At 41.5% G+C, this 26,342-nt stretch overlaps 1 protein-coding gene across 1 annotated transcript in view; it reads right to left on the minus strand.

Moving 5' to 3' along the window:
- vta1 (vesicle (multivesicular body) trafficking 1) overlaps positions 1-8,963 on the minus strand; it is an 84,808-nt gene extending 75,845 nt beyond the window's left edge. Inside the window, 1 exon segment of the mRNA NM_001008107.1 lies at positions 8,808-8,963. Coding sequence (NP_001008108.1) covers positions 8,808-8,913 — 106 coding nt within the window. The 5' untranslated portion in view covers positions 8,914-8,963.
- Positions 8,964-26,342: the final 17,379 nt, after the last annotated feature.

Raw genomic sequence — 26,342 nt, forward strand, 5'->3', positions numbered from 1 at the left:
GGAACTCTTTCACAAAGCTATAAATATTTGATTTGAAATATAAATTGAATTTGAAATACAAGCTCAAATGGGAACACGACCTAATATCTAATAGCTACTAGATGTACTAATCACTTGGAGTCATATAACAGCAACTAAACTACAAAAAATGACACCCACATATTCACCCCAATGCTGGAGGGGATGTAATCATCCAGGAACTTGGCTTCCATCAATCAGCTCTGGACACAACTGTTTAAACTTATCAACAAAGACCTTAAAAGCAAAATACCGCAACAACTGCATTTTTGTTTCACTTATTCAGCACTACCACAATGACTATAGCATGACAATGGAAACTAGGCGGACCCTTTAATTTAAAACAAATTATTCACAATATGGACTGTAGATCTGAGATGGAAAATATGGCAGCCAGAAATGAAGGCAGGACAGAGGTTTATAACCCAGCAGTTTGATGGCCATTGTGCATAGGATCAGCAATGTATGTGGCATTTAGAGACCCCAAAAGGAAGTTAGTGCATACAAAGTGCATACGCTGCAATATACATTTCCAGTGTGTGTATTATGTGCCATAAAACCACACAGTACGGAGGCCCTAGAAAACCATACTTTTCCAAAAGTACACATTCTGACAAAACAAAAATGGGTAAATACATATTTCTTGCTTTAGCAAGACACAAAACCTAGAAACAGTCCTGCAAGCTGCTGCCCTGCTGTTCTCAGATGGTCCAGAAGAGGGCGCCTCCATATTTGTGTGCTCAGTAATTACAGCTAGCGGAGTGAAACAAGGGAATTGCACACAAGAGGATAAAAAATAAAAGAATAATACATGTATATTGGAAATAGATTTCTTTTTTGAATGGAGAACCCGGGACCAGGCTTTAAGTTTTTAGAATCTTTAAGAAAAAAAATCAATGTGCACTTTGCTGATGTTTGGCTTGAGCTACTCTTTATTGGCCTATATTATTCCAGCTCTATGTAATTCTTAGTTAAAGGGCTAATTTAAAGCAACTTTTCAGTTGGTATTCCTTATTTAATTTTTTTTTTTTTTTTATAGTTTTTCAATTATTTGCCTTCTTCTGACTCTTTCCAACTTTCACTGACCCTAGCAGCCAAATAACTATTGCTCTGTGAAGTTACAGTTTTATTGTTATGGTTACTTTTTATTACTTATTTTTCCATCCAGGTTCTCTCCCATAAATATACCAGTCTCCCATTCAAACCACTCCCTGGTTGCTAAGGTAATTTGAACCCTAGCAACCAGATAACTGCTGGAATTCCAAAATAGAGTTGTTGAACAAAAAGTAGAATAATTAAAAAACACAAATAATAAAAAAGTGAAGACCAACTGCATATTGTCTCAGAATATTACTCTCTAGTCTACATCATACTAAAAGTAAACACAAAGATAAATAAACTCCTTTGAAGGTAAATTTTTACCTCAAATGAAAATGGCTAGTATCTTCCTCTCTTTTTCGGATAAGATTAAGGCACACATTTAGGTGGGCTTTATACTGAACACCCCCTAAGGTCCCATGTTCTGGGTGGGATGGCAGCCCTTGTAGCAAAATAGGGCCTAACTTGCACATCTTACCATAGCTTTGCCAGTTTCTGACATCCATCTTGGTTCCCCAAGGGGTTAATACAGTCAGTTATAATTCAAGATCACACCAGATATTAAGAGGCAACTCAATGTGTTCATTCTCATGTGCTGCATTTCAAGCATGATGCAATCCGGAAGGTATGTACGGCACTCCTAACTATGAAACCATTGCCCTACTTATACAGATAGAGTTTGTTGGAAAGGTTGCTGGACTAGTTACTCACCTAACAAAATGACATTATAGGCAGCTGTTAGAGGGATAATCCTGTATACTTCTCCTGGGGACCCTGATGCTGAAATTGTTCCAAAGTGTTTATATCCATCACCTAATTCACATAATAAAGACTAAAAATAAATCACTTTTATTTTTTTTTTTTTTAAAAATGGACAAGTTTTCTTATTCTAAATCCACCCTCTGCACCCACAACTGTAGAAAGCCACAAGTAGGACTGGATGTTGTCCTAATTCTTAAAGGAAAAAATGTCATGTTGTTTGGGGGATCCCCTGTAAACTGCTATCATCAAGTCAAGGCAAAGATTTTAGAGGGTTCAACTCAATGATATTGTTGTGCTTACTTATGAGCTCCTTTTCCCTCCCAGGTCTTTGTAGGACTAAAACGGGCGTTCTACAGGTCTGCTTGTATCTGCCACAATCTATAAGCAGAGGTCAATGATAACACCAACCTTTCATCATCCATGTCCTTCATTCGACAATAAAGGCTGAACAATAAGCTTTAGCTTTCCTAGCAGAACACTTTCCTAAGACTTTGCAGTTCTCTTAATGTAATCCTGCCCCCCCTTTTTCGAATTGCCGCACAAAAAAAATCCAAAACATCTAAAGTTTTAAAGCAAAAGAAGGATCCTCCAGGGAAGGGATATCTGCCATTGACTGCTACATGATCTTGGCATGTTTTAGATGGTGAATTGTCAGATTTTTAGCTGTTTTGATGTATAGTAAATATTGGAAAAGCTGCAACTTTTTTTCTGCAACTTTGGAAAAAAAAATCCAACGTTTAGTAAATGGCCCTCAGAAAGTAAAGTATACAATATATAAACAATGTATAAACTGGTGAAAAAAAATTCTAATTTTGAAGATTCTAAACTGTACTTTTAATTGGTAACAATCAAGAAAAGCTTTTGCAAGGCATTCCCTCAGTATTTCTAATCATCAATTGCTTCTAACAGCTAAAGGGAGATGCAGAGCTTCCCATAGATCTGCTATGGTTCCTGTCTGCCAGAATAACAGAAGGATAGGGATAGCCAAAGCCCTAAAGTAACAGTCCCTTAGACCAATTTGGCAGCTTGTCGGGCCGTGTATGGGCACTAACGACTGGCCTGCCCGACCGACATCTGGCCAGAAATCGGGCAGGTTTGAAAATTAGTCAGATCCAACAGACGCCTATACCCATCGTTCTAATCTGATCGTTTGGCCCCAGAGCCAGGGCAAGGGCCAAAACACAACTTTATAGGCACATTCCTTCTATACGCTGGCAAATTCTTGTGTTTTTTATTTTTTTTTACACAAAAAGCCTCCTTTTATACTAAGGATAATAGCTACAACTCAATTCCAAAGACAATTGCTTCTGAAATATTTAAAGAAAACCTGACAATTGCAAATTCCATTGTTGATGCAACAAATATTCATGGCACAAAAATATGGATTAGGACTTTCCAGCCAATATAAACGTACAGAAAATCATAGGTAAAACGCTGATTTTACTGGTACATTTTAAAGTTGTTTTCTATAGTCATAAAGGACATAAAGGAGTTGGAAGCAGTTAAAATATAACATGGTAACTTATGATAAATAGGAACTTTCCCATAGTTCCAAGTTCAAAAAGGACTCACTACAAAAAGTAATTATCTAAATGTAAACTAAAATTATTTTAAATTCAAGCTCCACCTTGGTGATTCAAACATTTTCTGTTGCTCAGTACCAGGCTAATGATACATATATCTTTGTTATAATAGTCACCCTATTCTTGATGCTCCAAAAATAACGAGAACAATCGACCCAAAAATTTTGGGAACCTTTACATCATTAGAAAAACCTTGCACCATTAATATAAGTGAAGGCAAATGGATTGTTACATTAGTCACATATAAAAGATTACAACTAATTTACCTTCACGGAGAATTTTATTATTGTTTATTTATTTGATCCCAACATATTAAGCCGAGCTTTACTGAGAATACTCAAATATTCACATCAGACCTGGCTGCAGTAGAGCTTCTAATCTAAAATTCCAACCTTAATTACACCAACATTAATCAACCATTATGTTGGAAGAAAATTCAGGGAATATACACATACAAAGTCCATGTGCCTATCGGCTGGGCGAAATCTATCCCCAGATGGCAGAGCTGCAAGGGAGAAATACTAACCACTTTACCACTCAGTCACCCTCCAGGTCTCTATTTTCTTCACCAGTTCTACATTTATTAAGACTTCTACCATCAGCCCTTTTCTTATTTCAGTTAGTTATTCCTATTCTGTAAAGTAAACATGACAAATACCCAGAACAGATATACATTAAATAAACCGTAAAGAAAAATAAATGTTACGTTAAACATCAATTAACATTGTTATTCTTTTACTTTTTAGTTATTGACAATAGTATGCTCCATTCAATTCTCTGCATTGCTTATCCTAGCTTTTACATGTAGCTATTTACATCCAAAATTCCAGTTTCCAGAACCCCTTCATTTTTGTTTCTGTGCCTAATAAACCTGAGAAAACCTTGCAAACCATTGTATGGATTTGAGTCTTTTCTGGATACATTGTCTCAATCAGGAAACACTTTGCAGAGAACAGAAATGGCCACTTACTGCTTTAGTGTAATAACAACATAATAAACAATAACTCATTTCAACATTTTCCAGTATGAGGGTGGAGTTCCCCAATTAGGTACCTCTTATACCTATGTATATACAATCACACCGGTTTTTACTCTGCAGTGGGTCCTGAACTGTTGGGAAAACATTGTGCCTCGCCATGTTATAAGCCTCATTAATATACAACATGCTAATATAAATTTTGCAGAGAAAAAACTGAAAAAATCAGTGGGAAAGGCATGTGCAAGTGATATAATAAGCGTATATAAAAAAAGGGAGGAGAAAAAAACATAACGAATTGGAAGCTACATACACTTAAAGGAGAAGGTGAAAGGAGATCTACAGAGTTGAAAAAAATGAGGCAGCAAATTAAATGAATAGCAATGAGAGTAGAAGAATTTTTTTAAAAAATATATAATGTTTTAAGACACAGCCATATGGGACATTCTCTAACCAGCAGAAAACCATATTTGGGCAAAATAAATAAATTAAAATCACTTTATCCCTGCCTGTAGAATCACATAATTTCACAAAAATGCTTCCTTCCGCTGGCAAGACTAAGGGCTCATACTCACAAACCTTAGTTTCTGTGCTTTCCTGCATTCAGCGCTTACATGCACCTGAGTGAGTACAGGCACATAGGGAGAACACAATGCATTCCTTCCTGTACTCCCCTACAGTGGAACACAGGACAACGCATTGCAGGGGATCGCTCTTGACAACGAGCACCAAGGCAATTTATTTCAACAAAGAATTAGCCTAGGAATGCTACCCTTTATCAGCCCTTAGAATATGCCTCCAGTAGCTCACTATCTTATTCTCACCTTGGGCTTCAGTGCTTAATAAGGATATAAATGAGCTGAAGAGATTGCAGAGACGTGCAGTAAAACTAGTATAAGGAATAGTAGAATAAAACCATTATCAAAGTTGGGGTTGTTTACTCTGGGGAAAAAAAAGACATTCCAAGTACATTATAGACAGATAGCATGCTTTTTTTCATATAGAAAAGAACAAAGAAGAGGCCACCTCTTAATACTTGAGGAACTGAACTTTCAGTTTGAAGCAGCTTGGACAAAAATAATATTGAGTGACCCTAAGATCAGTATAGGTATGTGTATATATTTTTATGTGTGTATGAGTGCATTGATTTGCAGTCTGTATAAGTATGTGTGTCCGGAGTTTCTGTCACCAGCCCCGGATACTAGTCCACAAGCGCTGTGCCAAACTTCAGAGTCTCTTTAGAGGCTTTATTTTACTGCCCGTGAATGCTGTCCAGGACAGTATATATATCCAGAATGTTTGGAACCTTGGGTAATTTGGATTACTAAACCTAAAATAATTTTAACATTAAATAAATTAGAATAATTTTTCTGCCAATATGGATTCATACAGCTTAGTTATGGTGGCCATACATTGAAATACCTACTCGTTTAGTGAGTTTTACTAACAAGTTGGTCTTTGTCCGATGTGCCCACCTTGACACAACTGACATCACACACTTGGCATCAAACTGATCTGATCATCTGGCCTGAGAGCCAAACAATCAGTCATACCAATGGGAATCATATCGTGTTAAAGACACAAAAAAGAGACAAAACTGGCACACCTATTTATGTTAAAATATAACTTTTATTCTTAATAAATAAAATCTTACTAAAATAGATAGAAAAGATAAGAAGGAAAATTTAAAATGTTAGAATTCACACCTTGAACGTATTTCAATTCTAGCTATCACACTCCTGGATACTGTTACTTAAAAAGTATCTTTATTATCGTGGTTAGTTTTACACTGGCAACAATTGTAACAATGATGTAATTGGTCTGCACAGTGTATCCTGTGTAGTTTAGTGCTGTAGAGAGAATCGTAGCTTTATCCAAAAGGTAAGTATTAGACACTCTTCCAGAGAAAAGGTCATAAGTGATCCCGGCATCAATATAATAAAGTTTATTTTTACAAAATTCATATGTTGTGTCTGTGTTTATTTGTAAATTCACCAGCATATATACACTGCTTATCAAAAAGCCGGGTAAGTAGCATCTAAGTTTATAGACAGATGAATGTCCGTGGAGCCCTCCCAACCAGTTTTGTCTCTTTTTTGTGTCTTTAACACGATATACTATACCCTAAAATTTCTAAATACTGTGCATCCTAAAAAATACTGTAGTGCGAGGTTCCCTACAACTAGTATATACTAATGGGAATCAGGCCATCAGGAGCGAGGGTCACATCAACAAGCCAATGTGCTCCGAGCCCCACTGGGACTTTTAAACGTGCCCAAACAACATCTGCCTGATTTTCAGCCAGATATCAGTCTGACAACCCCACAGACAAGCTGATAAGCTGCTAACTAGTTCCACTGGCAGCTTTTAGTGGCCATTTTAAGTACAATGCCCTGAAAAAGGGGGGGGGGGCAGGCCTGGATTTGTGGAAAGGCCACAAAGGCCCGGGCCTAGGGCGGCACAAGTTTAGGGGCGGCATGCCGCCCCGCGGCAACAGAATTTTAAAATTTGGCTCCCATACGGAGCAGTCGGGACCTCTCCCCACTGCTCCGTATGGGAGTTTAAATGTGCGATTGCGCATGCGCGTTGATCACGCATGCGCACTCGGGGGGGGGGGGCGGCCTCGGGGCGCCGAGAACTTAAATCCGGGGGGGGGGGACTTTAACTCAGCTGGTAGTCAGTATAATATATCAAATAGGGATTCGGGCCGAATACAGCCTTTTTTCAAAGTATTCAGTTTCAGCCAAATCCTTGCTCTGCGCAGAACCTAATCCTAATTAGCATACATTTGCATATGCTAATTAGCATTCTGAAGGGTTAAATGTTGGGGGGAATTTGCTGTGCGTGCTTTTTAACCCTTCCCTGTCCTAATTAGCATATGCTGATTAGGATTCCAATTCAGTTCAATATTCGGGCGAATCCGAAAATGTGGGTTCGGTGCATCCCTAATATCAAATAAAGCATTTATGGCCATATTCAAATTCTCTTTTAAGTTCACTGCATATTAGCAAACATTTGCGCTATACACAAACTGCTTCCACAATAAAACCTAGGGGTTCCTGCATCAGAAGCACAGAGACAGTTATTTAGATACTTAACACCCGGGGGCCTATTTATTATGCTGTGTAGAATAAAATATGCCAAAAAATATGTATAAAGCTTTGTAGAATAAACAAAGAAGTTCACCGCCAGAAAGCCAGATTTTACGCCATTATTTTAAATAAATTCTGGCTGAAGAAAAAATTGCGAAGCCTGGCGAGGTGTTTATATTAATTTATATCATTAACGATAAGGATTTTGTTAGAAAGGCAAAGTGACAAGAAAACATAAATAAGTTTAGGCAGTCAAGCAAGGGATAGGATTGTTTGAGGGTCACAAAAGGTGGCTTATCTCTTTGCCTTGTTTCCCCAGGCTTGCAAACATTCTTTTCAATGAGTGTTAATGTAACTTTTTTCAGAGCAAACCTTTTGCCACCACCCAGAAGTCCCTTTGCTCATGTACCTGCCCAACAAACCACAGAGCAGGGAAATGGGCGCTTTTGCAACTTGAGATTCCCACATCCATGATAAGAAGCCAGGCAGTGAGGGAACAAAGACAGACTAGGGCCCAGGTGCAAGTGTACAAGTTACAAAATTGGCCCTTGGGCTGGTTACTAGCGATCTGCTCCAGATGCCCCTGGGATTATATGAGGGTACAGAAGGCGAAAAGATAACGACAGGGATAGAGAGCAGCAGAATAAGCTACAAGAAAAGAAAGACAAGCAGGAAAATTAGAGGTAGGAGAGGTAAGAGCCGGGGAGAGGTGGGGTTGAGGTACAGGGGGTGAGTAGGTGGGGGAGAGGTACAGGGGGTGAGTAGGTGGGGGAGAGGTACAGGGGGTGAGTAGGTGGGGGAGAGGTACAGGGGGTGAGTAGGTGGGGGAGAGGTACAGGGGGTGAGTAGGTGGGGGAGAGGTACAGGGGGTGAGTAGGTGGGGGAGAGGTACAGGGGGTGAGTAGGTGGGGGAGAGGTACAGGGGGTGAGTAGGTGGGGGAGAGGTACAGGGGGTGAGTAGGTGGGGGAGAGGTGGGTGAGTAGGTGGGGGAGAGGTACAGGGGGTGAGTAGGTGGGGGAGAGGTACAGGGGGTGAGTAGGTGGGGGAGAGGTACAGGGGGTGAGTAGGCGGGGGAGAGGTACAGGGGGTGAGTAGGTGGGGGAGAGGTACAGGGGGTGAGTAGGTGGGGGAGAGGTACAGGGGGTGAGTAGGTGGGGGAGAGGTACAGGGGGTGAGTAGGTGGGGGAGAGGTACAGGGGGTGAGTAGGTGGGGGGAGGTACAGGGGGTGAGTAGGTGCTTAGTGTAGCCGAGGTGCCACTGTATAAGGAGCACTCACAGTAATAAGACACAACTGGGTCCCTCTTCTCATGCTCCTGGGCGGTCCTCAAGTGATGCTGCAGAGATCTGAACTGCGCCGGTAGCGGGGGCAAAGCCTCGGCCATGCTGCACGGATAGAGTTACAGTTCAGCAGGTACCGATTCGCCTACAGCTGCACACCTGAACGCCTGTCAGTCAGATGACAACAATCCCCCACGCCTCTCACTGACACAGCAACTCTTCCGCTTCCGCCTACGAGTGGGCGTGGTTAGAAGTAGGGCAGCGGCTAGTTCCAATCCTTAGGAAGAGACCTTCGTGACGTCATTGCGCATGCCCCATTATTGCGCGCTACATTCAAACACGCAGATGTGCTAATGGGGGGGGGGGGGGGTATCACTGTGCCTCTGATTTTCTGGGGGGGGTATCACTGTGCCTCTGATTTTCTGGGGGGGTATCACTGTGCCTCTGATTTTCTGGGGGGGTATCACTGTGCCTCTGATTTTCTGGGGGGGTATCACTGTGCCTCTGATTTTCTGGGGGGGGTATCACTGTGCCTCTGATTTTCTGGGGGGGGTATCACTGTGCCTCTGATTTTCTGGGGGGGTATCACTGTGCCTCTGATTTTCTGGGGGGGTATCACTGTGCCTCTGATTTTCTGGGGGGGTATCACTGTGCCTCTGATTTTCTGGGGGGTATCACTGTGCCTCGGATTTTCTGGGGGGGTATCACTGTGCCTCGGATTTTCTGGGGGGTATCACTGTGCCTCAGATTTTCTGGGGGGTATCACTGTGCCTCGGATTTTCGGGGGGGGGTATCACTGTGCCTCGGATTTTCTTTGGACTATGGGGTGGGGGTATCACTGTGCCTCGGATTTTCTGGGGGGGGTATCACTGTGCCTCGGATTTTCGGGGGGGGGGTATCACTGTGCCTCGGATTTTCTGGGGGGGGTATCACTGGAGGGAACGAGTTTATAAACTTGCTGCATGACAACTTTATGTCACAAGTTGTTGAGGAGCCAACCAGGAACCATGCTATACTAGATCTATTGATCTCTAATGACCCAGAACGTATAGCAAATGTGCAAGTGGTTGAACCCCTGGGTAATAGTGACCATAATGTTATTTCATTTGATGTTTGTGCAGGAAACAAATTTACACGGGGGCAACAAAGACAATGAATTTTAGGAAGGCAAATTTTAGCTCCTTAAGGGCAGCGCTTCAGGGCATAGATTGGGGCATTATGTTTTCTGATAAAAACACAGAGTAGAAATGGTTGTCATTTAAAATGATATTAAATCATTACTGTTCTCAATTTATTCCATTAATAAGAAAAAGTAGAAGTGTTAAGAATCACCTTATGTGGCTTAACTCTGAGGTAAAGAAGTTAATAGGGAAAAAAAGGAAAGCTTTTAAGAAATATAAGTCAGAGGGGACAGTAGCTGCGTTTAATGAATATAAACACTATAACAAGTGTTGTAAAACAGCAATCCGGAAGGCAAAGATAGAAAATGAGGAGCGCATCGCGGCCGAGGCCAAGACTAACCCCAAAAAGTTTTTTAAGTATATTAATAGTAAAAAGATGCAGGTTGAGGGTGTGGCCCCATTGAGTTATAATAACAATATGGTTACAGCGGATACAGAAAAGGCAGATGTGCTTAACCAGTTCTTTTCTTCTGTGTATACAGTAGAGGAGCCAGTGGGCCAAGTCCCACCCAATAGCTGCACTGTTGCCTCAGCTCCAACTACACAGTGGTTGGCACAGGATATGGTGCTTAAAGGGTTACACACGATAAATGTAAACAAGGCACCTGGGCCAGATGGAATACACCCTCGGGTACTGAGAGAGCTAGGGGCAGAATTGCAGTGGCCCTTGTTTCTGATATTCTCAGACTCGCTTTCATCAGGTATGGTACCTAGGGATTGGAAGAAGGCGAATGTCATTCCCATATTTAAAAAGGGAGTAAGATCTCAGCCTGGCAATTATAGGCCTGTAAGTTTGACATCCGTGGTGGGCAAGTTATTTGAAGGCTTGTTAAGGGACCACATTCAAAATGATGTACTGGAGAATGCCATTATGAGCAGTAATCAGCATGGCTTTATAAAGGACCGGTCATGTCAGACCAATTTAATTGCTTTTTATGATGAGGTAAGTAAGAAGCTGGACAGTGGGGATGCAGTAGATATAATCTATTTGATTTTTGCGAAAGCATTTGATACCGTTCCCCACAAACGACTGCTTTCTAAGCTAAGGTCTATTGGTCTTAGTGAAGTCGTTTGCACATGGATAGAAAACTGGCTACAGGATCGGGTACAGAGGGTGGTTGTTAATGGCACATTCTCTACTTGGAATAAGGTCCTCAGTGGGGTCCCTCAGGGTTCTGTACTGGGTCCACTTTTGTTTAATTTGTTCATAAATGACTTAGGGGAGGGTATTATGAGTAATGTATCAGTGTTTGCAGATGACACAAAACTCTGCAGACCAGTCAATTCTACCCAGGATGTGACATCCTTGCAGCAGGATCTTGACCAAATAAATGTAAGATCATGCACCTGGGATGTAAAAATATGCAAGCCCCGTATACCCTTAATGGGACTGCACTAGGCAAATCCATAATGGAGAAGGACCTTGGAGTCCTTGTAGATAATAAACTTGGCTGTAGCAAGCAATGCCAGGCAGCAGCTGCAAGGGCAAACAGGGTATTGAGCTGTATTAAAAGGGGTATAGATTCACGGGAGGAGGGGGTTATTCTTCCCCTTTACAGAGCACTGGTAAGGCCCCATCTAGAATATGCCGTTCAGTTTTGGTCTCCAGTGCTCAAACGGGACATTATTGAGTTAGAGAGGGTCCAGAGAAGGGCAACTAAGCTGGTAAAGGGTATGGAAAGTCTCAGTTATGAAGAAAGACTGGCCAAGTTGGGTCTGTTTACACTGGAGAAGAGGCGCTTAAGAGGTGACATGATAACTATGTATAAATATATAAGGGGATCATATAATAACCTCTCTAATGCTTTATTTACCAGTAGGTCCTTCCAACGGACACGATGGCACCCACTCCGTTTAGAAGAAGGGAGGTTCCATTTAAATATTCGGAAAGGATTTTTTACAGTGAGAGCTGTGAAGTTGTGGGATTCCCTCCCCGAATCAGTCGTGCTGGCTGATACATTATATAACTTTAAGAAGGGGCTGGATGGATTCTTAGCAAGTGAGGGAATACAGGGTTATGGGAGATAGCTCTTAGTACAAGTTGATCCAGGGACTGGTCCGATTGCCATCTTGGAGTCAGGAAGGAATTTTTTCCCCTCTGCGGCAAATTAGAGAGGCTTCAGATAGGGTTTTTTGCCTTCCTCTGGATCAACTAGTAGTTAGGCAGGTTATATATAGGCATTATGGTTGAACTTGATGGACGTATGTCTTTTTTCAACCCAACTTACTATGTTACTGTGCCTCTGATTTTCTTTGGTATATGGGGTGGGGGGATCACTGTGCCTCGGATTTTCTGGGGGAGGGTATCACTGTGTCTCTGAATTTCTTTGGGTAAGGTGGGGGGGTCACTGTGCCTCTGAATGTCGGTGGGTCATTCTGCCCCTTGGTGGGGGGAGGGGGAGTCACTGTATCTTTGAAAGTCGATGGGGTGGTAGGTTACTGTGCCAGTCTTGAGAAATCCCTTGTCCTCCTGTAGTGGGCTATGGCTTCTCATCCCTTTTTATTATAACTTAAAGGAGAATTCAACTTCCTTGATGTTAAGTCCCCATCTGCCGTCCCCCTCCCTGCCTCCCCCGTCTTGCGCCTGAATCCTCCTCCCTCCAGAAATAGTGACTGGAAAAGCAGAGTGAGTGCAGCGGAGCTCCCAGCCGCCATGTTTTTGACTTCTTTCTCCTCTTCGGCACGTCCTGTCTTTTTTTTTTTTTTCAAACCCAGAAATTTGCTACAACTGCGCATGCGCCAGAACGCCACTCCATTCACGAAGATTAAGAAGATGGCGGCTGGGAGCTCCACTGCACTCACTCTGCTTTTCCGGTCTAGAGGGAGGAGGATTCAGGCGTGGATTCAAGGGTGGTTGATATCTCCTTTAATTCACAGAACTATTTAATTTTAGTAATTGTTCAGTGGCATCAGTTTTTTCAATTTATTTAGATAAGAATTTGTTAATTGATTCTTTTTTCTCCTATTTTTCAGATGCTGTTGGAATCCTCACATCCCGACTCCTTTTGTCTCTATCGTTTGGTGCATTTTCCTATTGTTTTACCAGGAATGGAAGTGGTAGTCGTTAAAGAAAAGCTTTGGTTTTATTAATGTGTCCTAGATTTGTTGTCTGATCCGGCTTCGTGTTTTCATTTGTTTTAATAAAATTATAAATAAAATTACTTTTTTGTTTGAAGTACATTTTTTTTGGTCCGCTTTTTAGGATTGAATACATAACTTTATTTACTTGGCTAGAAATAAACTATGCACAAACTTAGTTGATTGTATTGTAAGTCCTGGCTAAAAACTTTCAGAGGATAGAGAGCTGTAGTTCCGTAATATGTGTGCAATTCATTTTTCACAAACAGAAAAAGTCTTTTCACCACACTTTTTTTAATCTGTTAAAATAAAGTAGAACTCTTGTTTAAGTTTTAGTTTGTGAGAACACAAATAAATGTATCATATTCACTATCTACCCCTGTTCCGACAGGTGCTATTCACTATTTTTTGGCCATAGGAGGATGCCATTAGACTCAATGTCTGATTTGATTATTTCTAAACTAGCACAGTTCTGCCACATTTGACATTCTAGGTCAGTGATCCCAACCAGTGGCTCATGAGCAAAATGTTGCACTGCAACCCCTTAATGTTGCTCCCGGTGGCCTCAAATCAGGTGTTTTTTTTTTTTTTTTTAATTCCATTGTTGGAGGCAAGTTTTGGTTCCAGATAAAAAAAGGTGTACTTGTAGGGGGGTACACCCTGGTGATAAAGGCTTTTCCACATGTGTCAGTACAAATGCACAGGACTTCACTTCACATAAACACTTTTATTTATACAGGGAACCAACAAAGCAAGCATTTTCATTATGTTGTTCCTCCTCTTTTAAAGGGGTGGTTTACATTACATTAACCTTTAATATGTCATAGAATATCCTATTCTAGAAACTTTGCATTTTTTTTATAGCTTATGAATTATTTGCCTGCATCTTTTCAGCTTTAAAATGGGTGTCACTTACCCAAAACAAAAAACTACATAAGTAAAAAACCACAAGAAATAAAAAAACCATAAGAAATAAAATCCAATTGCAAATTGCCCCAGAATATCAATGTCTGCATCATACTAAAAAGTTAATCTAAAGGTGAACTACCTCTTTATGAGAGCATGTGACTGTCCTTTTAACTCAAGATGTAACATTTCAATGCGGATGATTGCCCCCTGCTAAAGAACATAAAATGCATAATGTGTTTGCTCCCCACCCCTCCTACAGAATGGTAAAAAAAAACAGGAATTCAGCTTGGAGGTCCACCTTCCAACATAAGCCTATTTGTTGTCATTTTTGTATACTGTAAGGACAGTGACAACAGAATCTGCTGCATTTAGTTCCTGTAGGCCGTGGGAGTGGCAGCTGTAATATAGGCAGAATGCACAAAAAATTGTTGCACGTCAAAAAAATTTGACGTTGTGCACAGCATTTTTTTCACATGTGCTTTAAAAGAAACTATGCATACAACAATTTTTTTGACACCCGACAAATTTTTTTTACACGGGTGACAATATTTTTCCACTGGGAATCTTGCCAAAGATTCAAAAAACGGAGAAAAATTTGCAAAACGACTACAATGTTGCGTGTAAAAATTGTTGTGCGTGTAATTTTTTTATATGTGTCCATTAAAAAAAACTGCACGCAGCAAAAAAAACTTTTAACGGACAACAATTTTTTTTACGCGGGTGACAATTTTTCGACAACTTTTTACACGGTGCATTTAGTCGCCCATTTCCCAAAATAATGCGCCAATGGCGAAACACGGAAGTCCGCCACAAATCCCTGCCTGGCGAATTATTTCACCCATCATTACTCAACAATATTGACAGATACCATAGCATATAGGACTCACACAAAGACAATCAATTCCACTGATATACGAAATAAGTACGTGATAAAATACTTTGACATAAAATGGGCATGAGATGGAGGCCATCTTGGACTGTGAGAAACTACTGAGCCCCTGTCATTTCAGTGAGTGTTATTTGGTTAAAGGAGAAGGAAAGGCAAAGTCACTTGGGGGTGCCAAAATGTCAGGCACCCCCAAGTGACTTAAATCGCTTACCTTCTACCCCGGGCTGGTGCCCCTGTACAGAGAGAACAGCACCAGCCGGGGGTAGCTGTAGCGCTTCCTCCTTCCTGAACGATCGCGCTGGCATGCGCAGTAGAGTGAAAAGCCGAACTTTAACAGAAAAGTCGGCTTTTCACTCTACTGTTCATGCGTTTGTCCAGGACAATTGGCTGCAGCGCGAGTAGGAAGGAGGAAGCGCTCTCAACAGCTACCCCGTGCTGGTGCTGTTTTCTCCTAACAGGGGCACCAGCCTGGGGTACAAGGTAAGCGATTTAAGTCACTTGGGGTTGCCTAACATTTTGGCACCCCCAAGTGACCTAGCCTTTCCTTGTCCTTTAAAGGTGATAAAAAGGTCCTTCTTCCTTCTGCAGTTCCAACACTGTTTGGACATGACTCATTCCAGAGGCATAGTTATAGCTCTTCAACTTGTTCATTGCAAGAGTCATCTGGAACTGAAACTCATCAGCCTGTATCCGGGCCTTCCAAACGTAAACGTAGTAATAAGTAAAAAAAAATCCTAATTGAGGCATCCACACAAACTGATAATGTTTGTGCAGACCAGGCAACACAAGTCCCTGAATTTCAATGGACACAGGCAGAGTCGGAAGCTGTAGGAAAGGATCACACTTATACTTTTTTCCAGCCAACTCCCATTAAAAGTCACATATACATAGACAAGCATGCATCGATACCAAACACTGTAACGCCTATTAAATCCACAGATCCCGTGTCAGATTTACAGTTAGAACATGACAATTCAATAAATAGTGAAAATCTGGATACAGATGATCTATTGGTCAGTGACATTTCCAATCTTTATGACCCGAACGATTCAGATTTCATTGTAGGAAAAGACACGCTGGAACACATTTCTGTAGATGACATTAATTCGACTTTAGAATCCAGGGTACCCGATATAGAAAAATCCTCCATTGAAGACCGTAAATTTATTGTGTTTGAAACATGCTTGGATAGCTTATTTTATAAAGTCCAATGTCAGGCTTCTGAAACATGTCACTGCCTTGTGACCCGCTTTTGAAAAATTACAGAAGGGTCATATCAGATCATATCTGTCACTGGATATTGTGCTGTTGGCCATTGTTTCAATTAGTTTGAAAGTCAGCCGAAAATAAATAATTACAGCACCTGAAACATATTATTAGCTGCTGCAGTTCTATTCACCGGGTGCAACATTAACAAGATTCATGAATTTTTTGATGTTTTAGGGGTGCAACAGATTTCCAACTGTCAGGGAGATGAAGAACTGCTGAGGATAATGTGGGTCTCAGTTCTTCACCACACAGTCAACCAGCACAGATGGAGTGGAAGTAGGAAATACTCCAAATGCTTCCATGGCAAATTATCAAAAGAGCAAACAGAATCCAAAGAGTGGCTTCTAAAAGACAGTGCAGCCTATCTTCAACTAAGGGATATTGTTACCAATCCAATACTTATTGATGACTTAAAAAGATTGGTAAACAACTGTCACACAGGAATGTTGGAATGCTACCATTCCAAGATGTTGAAATATAGAACAAAACGCATCCATTTTACAATGGATTCTATGGTAGCTAGAACTTCTCTTGCAGTTCTTTCTCATAATTTCAACACTAGCAGGCAGAAGGCTGTTGTAAAGCGGCAAACCACAAGTGGAGCAGAAGTGGGTGAAAAGCGTACCAACCTAGTCTTCCCACGATCCAGAAAACAGTGGGTCGTTCATACAATTTATGAGAAAACATCAAATGAACACCTTTTCCCTCTTATGGAAGACCTGTTGAATATCGTGGAAGGGAATTTACTTACCACATATAAGTCTGTGACACTTTGCCCAGAAATCTAGCAAATGTAGAGAAACCAGATAAAGCATCTGCAGTGTCAGAACATCAATCAAGGTTCTGATATTATGTTTGGATCTTTTGTATCAGTGATGACTTACAAGTCTCCATGTAACAGAATATACTAAAATTCAATCCTTTGAAACAGATAAACCAATGGTCTAAATCCAATTGTATGTGGATTGGTAGTGCGTTTTAAAAATTTCTTCTTTTAAAAAGTTTTGTTATGTTCAGACAATTTGTTTTTATATTTCTGAAATCTGAACAGCTAGGTACAGATTTATTTAGAGAAATTTAACTCCATCAACATGTATCAAAAGTTGAAATTAGTTAGTGCCATGAAACATATCTGAAATAAAAAGTTAGAAAAAAAAATAAACTCCTTTTTGAAAACAAAATCACTTTAATTGTTTCAGTAGGCTTTGAAAAAGCATGGCCCTTTTAGTTTATATTTCGCAAACATGAAAATTATTTTAAAAAACACAAGGGAATTGATTTTAAAAAGGTACTACAATAATACAAAGTCTAAGGGGCTGATTTACTACTACACGAATCCGAATTGAAAAAATTCCGATTGGAAAACGAACATTATGCAACTTTTTCGTATTTTTTGCAATTTTTTCGTCGCCGACGCCGTTACAACTTTTCGTAAATTGTCGCAACTTTTTCGTAACCATTACGACTTGCGCGAAAAGCCGTGACTTTTTCGTAGCCATTACGATTTGCTCGTATCTTGTTGCCCTTTTTCGTATTGAGCGCTCGTAAGCGGCGGGTGAAACTTTCAGACTTAGCATGATTTTGGAAGCCTCCCATAGGACTCAATGGCACTCTGCAGCTCCAACCTGGCCCAAGAAAAGTCACCATACTGAAGCTTGAATGAATCCGAAACTTTCGTACTCGGAGCGAAAGCTGCGAAAAAGTCGCGACTTTTCGCGAAAGTCGTAGCGCTACGAAAAAGTTGCGACATTTTGCGAAACAGTCGTAATGGCTACGAAAAAGTCGCGACAATTTCCGGAAAAAACGCAAAATACCGATCATTACGAAAAAACGCATTCGGACCGTTCGTGGATTAGTAAATCAGCCCCTCAGTCTTGAGCCATATTAAATTTTAAATTATTACCCTCTTTTCCTTAGTTAAGCTGTTCCATGCCTCCGAGTCTGCTTGAGAGCCTGCCATGCCTTTCAGAAACCGTTCACAATAAAGTTCTTTTTTCTAAAATTACTAAGTAAAATATGAAAATTATTATATAATCAAAAAGATTTCATAAAATGGTTATTTCGACTTTACATATAAAGCACTTACTAAGCAATAACTTTTTAATTAAGCCTGTGAATAATTTTCAGGCATAAGTATATACAGGTATGGAACCCGTTATCCAGAATGCGCAAGACATGGAGTTTTCCATAATTTGGATGTCCTAACAAGTCTACTAAATAAAATGATTTAAACAGTAGTTAAACATAAAAGGATTGTTTTGGCTTCAATAGGGATTAATACTATCTTAGCTGGGATCAAGTACAATGTACTGTTTTATTATTAGAGAAAAAGGAAATAATTTTTAAAAATATGATTTATTTGATTAATTTGGAATCTATGGGAAATGGCCTTTATGTTATTCTGAACTGTGTGGATAACGGGTTTCTGGATAAGGTGTCCAATACCTGTACTAGTATTATTGCTATAACGACATTTGCAATTTTTAGTGTAACTAACATGACCAGGAACTACGTTTGCCCGCCTCCAGTTCCCTCCAAGTGTCATCCCCAGTATCCTCCAGCTCCCCCCTTAGCATCATTCAGCTCCCCCCTTGCATCATCCAGCTCCCTCCCAGTGTCCTCTCCAGCTCCCCCCTTAGCATCATCCAGCTCTCTCCCAGCGTCCTCCCCAGTATCCCTCAGCTCCCCCCTTGCATGATCCAGCTCCTTCCCCGCTCCCCCCTTGCATCATCCAGCTCCTTCCCAGCTCCCCCCTTACATCATCCAGCTCCCTCCTTAGCATCATCCAGCTCCCCCCTTGCATGATCCAGCTCCTTCCCAGCTCCCTCCTTAGCATCATCCAGCTCCCCCTTGCATCATTCAGCTCCTTCCCAGCTCCCCCCTTGAATCATTCAGCTCCCCCCTTAGCATCATCCAGCTCCCCCCTTGTATCATTCAGCTCCCCCCTTGCATCATTCAGCTGCCCCCTTGCATCATTCAGCTCCTTCCTAGCTCCCCCCTTGCATGATCCAGCTCCTTCCTAGCTCCCCCCTTGCATGATCCAGCTCCTTCCCAGATCCCCCCTTAGCATCATTAAGCTCCCCCCTAGCATCATACAGCTCCTTCCCAGCTCCCCCCTTGCATCATCCAGCTCCCTCCTTAGCATCATCCAGCTCCCTCCTAGCTGCCTCTCCAGCTCCCCCCTTGCATCATTCAGCTCCCCCCTTGCATGATCCAGCTTCTTCACAGCTCCCCCCTTGCATGATCCAGCTCCTTCCCAGCTCCCCCCTTGCATGATCCAGCTCCTTCCCAGCACCCCCTTAGCATCATCCAGCTCCCCCCTTGCATCATTCAGCTTCCCCCTTGCATGATCCAGCTCCTTCCCAGCTCCCCCCTTGCATCATTCAGCTCCTTCCCAGCGTCCTCTCCAGCTCCCCCTTGCATCATTCAGCCCCTCTCCAGCTCCCCCTTGCATCATTCAGCCCCTCTCCAGCTCCCCCTTGCATCATATAGCTCCTTCCCAGCATCCTCTCCAGCTCCCCCTTGCATCATTCAGCTCCCCCCTTGTATCATTCAGCTCCCCCCTTGCATGATCCAGCTCCTTCCCAGCTCCCCCCTTGCATGATCCAGCTCCTTCCCAGCTCCCCCCTTGCATCATTCAGCTCCTTCCCAGCATCCTCTCCAGCTCCCCCTTGCATCATTCAGCTCCCCCCTTGTATCATTCAGCTCCCCCCTTGCATGATCCAGCTCCTTCCCAGCTCCCACCTTGCATGATCCAGCTCCTTCCCAGCTCCCCCCTTAGCATCATCCAGCTCCCCCCTTGCATCATTCAGCTTCCCCCTTGCATGATCCAGCTCCTTCCCAGCTCCCCCCTTGCATCATTCAGCTCCTTCCCAGCGTCCTCTCCAGCTCCCCCTTGCATCATTCAGCACCTCTCCAGCTCCCCCTTGCATCATATAGCTCCTTCCCAGCATCCTCTCCAGCTCCCCCTTGCATCATTCAGCTCCCTCCCAGCGTCCTCTCCAGCGTCCTCTCCAGCTCCCCCCCCCACCCCCTTGCAAGATCCAGCTCCCTTCCAGCGTCCCTGTCTGTGTGTAGAGGGTAGCTGCTAGTTCCTAGTGTGTAATGGCCGCGGGTGACGTCACAACACGTAAAGCCGTGGCGACGTCTCCAGCACGTAACATTCGGCGCCTCCTTCAGGTGATGTGAGAGGGAGAACATCGTAGGGCGGGGCCGGACTCTGAACTCATGTGGGGAAAGGAAAAGTGATGATTTTGAAAACGATATATATATATATATATCTCGCCAATGTATGTAATGCTGCTGCTGCGGTTACTAGAGCCTTAATCCTGACTTTTATTTCGGCATGTACACGGGCCTGTCCTGGAAATGATGGGTTCATGCCGCAGTTAGAATGATAAATACATTTTCATGGTGAAAATGTAGTGAATAGGACGCACACAGTTGCAATAGTGTTAATGGAGTTATGGAATTGTTCCATAGGGGCGTTACACCTTTTCTAGTAGGCACCTGCCCCTAGCATTCAGGGCCAGTCTGGTATATAAACTGAGCGCTTGAGAAAGGGTTCTGCCCAAAACCTTTACTAAACCTTCCGAATATATGTTTTTATTACATTTACTATAGGGAACAATGGATTTGCTCGTGAGCAACAAAGTGTGAAATTAGAGCTCACCACAGTATGCTTGATTCTTTCTGTTCAGCCTTTTGTCGCAAAAACCCAATTTTGTTGCAAACATATCTAGGATTTGTCGCTATTTATATGGCGAGAAACCACGACAATTCCAAATGCAAAAATAGGCCAGCTAAAACTTGTTGAGATCATGTACAAGTCAATGGCAGCTGTATCTTTTACAACTGGAAGATCTTTTCTTTGTGTTTTTTCTGCAACTTCTTTTATATTCGTACTTTTTCTGTTCAGATCTTTTGATCATTAACTGCCATTTGTGGAAATGAGATTTATCACAGTTTGATAAATCTGCCCCATAGGATCCTCCTATTGCCTCACAATATGTTGGTACCAACTTGCCCCCAAAGTGCATCAGATAGCCCGTTGTTTTATTAAACCATGTCCACCCCATACTTTATCCCCAAAGTTAAGTCCTCACTAAAACAGTAATCCAAAAAGGAAATGGTCAACAAATATTCACTTTTCGAGACACTGTTTATGTTTAGACTGTAGCATAGACCTTTAAAAGTCATTGCAGAACCAGAGAGCTCTTGCCAAGACTGAACTATCTGGTTTTAAACCAGACTTTAGATGGGTGCTTAAAATAAAATTCACTGATGTAATATCTCCATTAATAACCTATGGTAACTGTGGAAAATATTCCCATTAAATTCATTTTTGTATGGCATAAAGATACCAAAGCAAGATGTACCTGGAAATTATTTTTAGTGTTATCCTATGAATAGTTGTGCTATTGTTTCTTCCAGGCAGTGTGGTACTTGGAATCAAGTGTTTCAACTAAGGGCGTGATTTATACACACTTCAGCACTCCACTTCATATTCATTTTACTTTATTCAAAATATAAGTGATGCAAAGAGTTTCCTGTATAACTCAGCTTGCAGCCTTGTGCCTTTATATGGTCACAGAACCCTCTCAGTGACTTCTGATATCCTTATAATTTACAGTAGAGGGTACAGTATCCCTTATAATACATGAGTGACACTCAGAGTTCCCTGTATAACTGAGCTAGCATGCTTGTGCCCTTAGAGGGACACAGAACCCCTCAGTGACTATTAATATCCTTATAATTCTACAGTACTGGCACCTTTTGCAAATTGATAGACATCCTAGCTTTCCAATAGTGTCATAGCCCATAGCCCACATGATAGGTGTTGGTGACAGGGAGAGGGGGACCATGGCTGTGATCTTCCTAAAGTGGTTGGGCAAAAGGGGAACAAATGATGGCAGCTGGATGCCTTGGGTACTCTTACTTATGGTCTGGTTCTGCCTGGGTCTCTTTGGTGACAGTGGGGGCAATAAAACTGGCAGTGCAGCTTGAGAACTATTTAGAATTAATCTTGCTTAATTGAATTAAATACAGGACTCTTCAACCTAGGGTTACCAATTTTTCTGTAAAAAAATAGCAGCCTTCTTCCTATTAATAACATTGGCATGAAGCGTCACTTTTTCCAGCCAGGGTAGTAAAATACTACTTGCACCTAGTGCAAGTGTATGTCATACTAAAGCTAGATTGTGATCTTCCATTAGCCCTTGAGTTGGTGGCCATTAGATCTTTGCAGCCCAGCACTTCCCACTTAGATCTCCTCCATTAGATCATTTCTGGGTACCATGTGATGGGATAGACTGTGATGCGATAACTTAAATAACTATAAGTAGGCCTCTATTCCTAAACTCTTGGCATATACTGTGTACCATGCCCTGATGTTTATTCTATAGAAGCAATATTCAAATTCCTTCTATTTGTGTCTGTAAGTTACCCTTCCATTTAGATTGTAAGCTCTACAGGGCAGGGACCTCTATCCTCTTGTCTCATTGATTCTTAACTTATTGCAGTTTATTTATAATTGTGATGACCCTCTGTTTTGTTGTAATAATTTATTGTTCTACTGTTCAGCACTGAGGGATGCTATGTGTGCCGCACCCACACACACAACTATAAAGGAGAATAGTGCGAGGGAGACAGGGAGACTCTGAGACAGTTCTCTGTTACTAGAGTCTGTGCAGGAGAAGGGACACAGCCAGCAGGTGCGGGGGGTGGGGGAGACTAGAGTCTGTGCAGGAGTCGGGAGCGGAGCGGGGGGAGCAAAGACACAGGTGCGGGAAGCGGAGTTTGGGTGTGAGTCGGAGGGGGGGGTGTTGACAGACGCAGCCTGCAAGTGTTGGGGAGTGGGGGGGTGTTATTGTGCGGGACAGACGTTGCCTGCAGGTGCTGGGGGAGGGAGGGGGGAAGCCTGGCTGGGGATGCATGTGCAGTAGAGAGTAGTGAGGGAAAGGAAGTGGGCATCCCTATTAAAGATGGTGGCGCTGTTCACTGAAAAGAGTCTGTAGTAAGTAGTAAGTGTATCTCAGTAAATCTTTCACTAGGCAAGCCAGAAATATAGCGTTTCTACATAGCAATAGTAGTACTATTTAATAGTGTGCTTAATAGATTTTGACTTTCCTTGTCCTTTAAGCTAATTCCATCTACTACATAGTTTAATGTCAGGCATGCATAGATTTACCAAAGTAAACGAAAAAACTTTTTTGCTCAAGACCAATAAAGTTGAATGCTGTACAAAAGCCTAGTCGCAGCCCTAACCCCCAGTCCAACTAAGAACCCCTAAGATGTGAGATATTGGAATATATAGTTTACATACTGTATGTAAGTATATAAACAGGTTGGTAAGAATGTGTGTATATATGTCGACTGGGGTTCATTTGGGAAGGGTTGAACTTGATGGACTATGGCAGGGATCCGCAACCTTTTTTACTTGTGAGCTACACTCGGATATAAAAAGTGTTGGTGAGCCACACAAGTGTGAACCAAGTTCTTTGGGGATGCCAAATAAAGACTGCGATTGGCTGTTTGGTTGCCCCATATAGAGTGCTAGCCTGCAGGAGGCTCTGCTTGGAGTAAAACTGTGTCTCTGTGCTTCCAAAACTTGTCTCCAAGCCAGAAAATTTAAAATGGGCACCTATTTTCTTATTTTTTTTTTTTAATTTCTGTTTATTTTTGTATTTTATTTACACTGCTTTTGAATAAAATTAATAGAATTTCACTGTAGGATTCATATTTCAGTAAAATGTGATAATTCAAGGGGATGAATATTTTTGCAAGGCTCTGTAGCTATAGATATATTTCCAGATAAAGCAGAGAGCCAGTCAGAAGAGGACACTTGCTGCCATATTATCACACATCCATGGCCTTCAGGATAGGCCCCTTTTTGTTCATAACAAGGTTTCAGATATATAAAAACATAGGGGCAACAGTCACACTGCTATAGTTCCAGGGGTACCCAGGGTACAAATAAGCTCTCACCCCAAATCTCACCCTAACAGGCCTTCAGGCAGGGCCCCATTTTGTTTATAGCAATGTTATAGATATATAAAAACATTAGGGTAATTACCCTGCTATAGTTCCAGGGGTACCAAGAGCACAAATAAACACACATCCCTTAGCTCATGGCAAGGTTATAGGTATAGTAAATGAGGCCCATCTTTTTTTTTGGAGCCAACTCAACTTCCCAAATGGCAATACTTCCAAGAGGGCGCCTCTGGACCAGCTTGTCTGCAAAGTCCAGACAAGCTGGTGAGACAAGATGACACGGCAGCTACATGACCAGGATCATCAAAGACAGTCTGGAAAGTCTGAAGGAAGGCATTGGCATCATTTATTAGGGGAGAATTATCTTCCCATAAAGGAGATTACATATCCCACCTTAGCTCATTCGGAAGCCTAGTGGGTGGGTTGCAGTTTTAAAAAGTATTGGGACTGCATTATTTTCTGTTAAAACAAACAATATTGCAAAAAAAAAAAAGGTGGATACTTCTTCACTGACACTGTATCTGTTATATAGGGTGCTAGTTCTGTTAAATGCAATACACTCAGTTTGTAGGCCTCAGGTTTTAGTAACCTCTACCAAAATTTCTCTGGTTCTCTAATTATATGGCCTTCCTGTCTGGTGGTAACTAGGACATTTGGGAGGTATGTATTGACATTCTTGGTTCTCTAGTTTATAGAGATTATGGGTAATTATGTAAGTGTATGTAAAGAACAATATTCCATGCATGCATTTAAATATTATATACTCTTGTTAGAGTGATATATCAGACTGTTCTCACAGTGCTACCATATTTACAGAAAAGGTTACCACATTTACAGAGAGGGGTACCATATTTACAGAAAGAGGTAATATTTAACTTGCTGGCAGTACAAGTACAAGGTACCCTTTAGTGCAGTATATGTGTGTATGTACAGAAAGATGAAAGTGAACATCAAAAGCATTAAATTGTAATGGCACTGGGAACACCAAGATATAGCATATAGCAGTATAATAGCATTATAAATCCTATATAGAAAGGGATAATACTCATAGGCCCCTCAGAGAATGCAAGTTGAGAGACCCTATTTTTTGGTCCCAGACCACACATTTTCCCCTAAATAATTACGTTGTAGGTATAGCACATCTATAGTACATCTCGTAATAGTTAAGGTCACCCAGTGCAGATATTTGTGGGAATGTGTGATACAGACAAGTACATTTAGGGGGTGTATTTATTAACACTGAAGATATATATCACTGGTGTTGTTGCCCATAGCAACCAATCAGCAATTAGATTTGAACCCGCAAATTAGAACACAAAAGCAAAGATCTGATTGGTTGGTATGGGCAATATTACCGGTGATATTTGTCTCCAATGTTAATAAATGCGTCCCTTACTAATAAGGGCTATACCCATGGGACTTTCACAAAATATTTCCAGGTTGTGGGCAGGTTCGGGCTGAGCTCTTCCTTCCGCTGTCCCTGCCTACAACCTTACTCTGCTGGCTTCTGCCTCTGGCAGCCTCTATTTATAGGTGTTCTCTTGCCCCATCCCCTTTGTGACATCAGAGATGGGCAGGTTGGGTGTGGGTCTATAAATAGAGGGGTCTTGCCGTGTTGTGTTGGATTCAGGTTGGAAGCGGGTCAACTTTTTGTCAACCCACACTTTACTACTGTACTCTCCCTTTTATGTGCAGGGTGGATGCATGCAGAAGTATAAATGTGATGTGAATTGGCGATATAATCGTATGTTTTCAGTTCCTAGAAATCTATGTGGTTGGTACATCTATAATACGATTTTATAAACTGAAGTGAAGAGAGAACAGAAAATATAAATTAAATTACTAAATTGACAGAATTTTAAGTAATGGCTATGCTACATTTTCCCAGCTAGCACAGGTACAGTATTATGACTACCATAATTAAAATCTATTTCTGTTTTTTTCATATTGCCTACACCAGTTATCCAGGGAGCCACCACTAAATGTATTATATACCAGCTTGCCGCAGCAGGCCGGAAACTACCAATGTATATGAGCCGTAATATATAAAATAGCTGAGTATTTTTTTATTTAAATAATCACTTACAATGCCTTAAATATAAACATAAGACAAATATACATTTTTTTTTGTTTTTTTTATTTTACCATGCACAATTGACTCTTAATAAAACATAACAGGTAACACATGGATCAATTAAGTACAAATCCGGTTACA

The sequence above is a fragment of the Xenopus tropicalis genome, chromosome 5, assembly GCF_000004195.4.
Source record: "Xenopus tropicalis strain Nigerian chromosome 5, UCB_Xtro_10.0, whole genome shotgun sequence".
NCBI classification, from domain to species: domain Eukaryota; kingdom Metazoa; phylum Chordata; class Amphibia; order Anura; family Pipidae; genus Xenopus; species Xenopus tropicalis.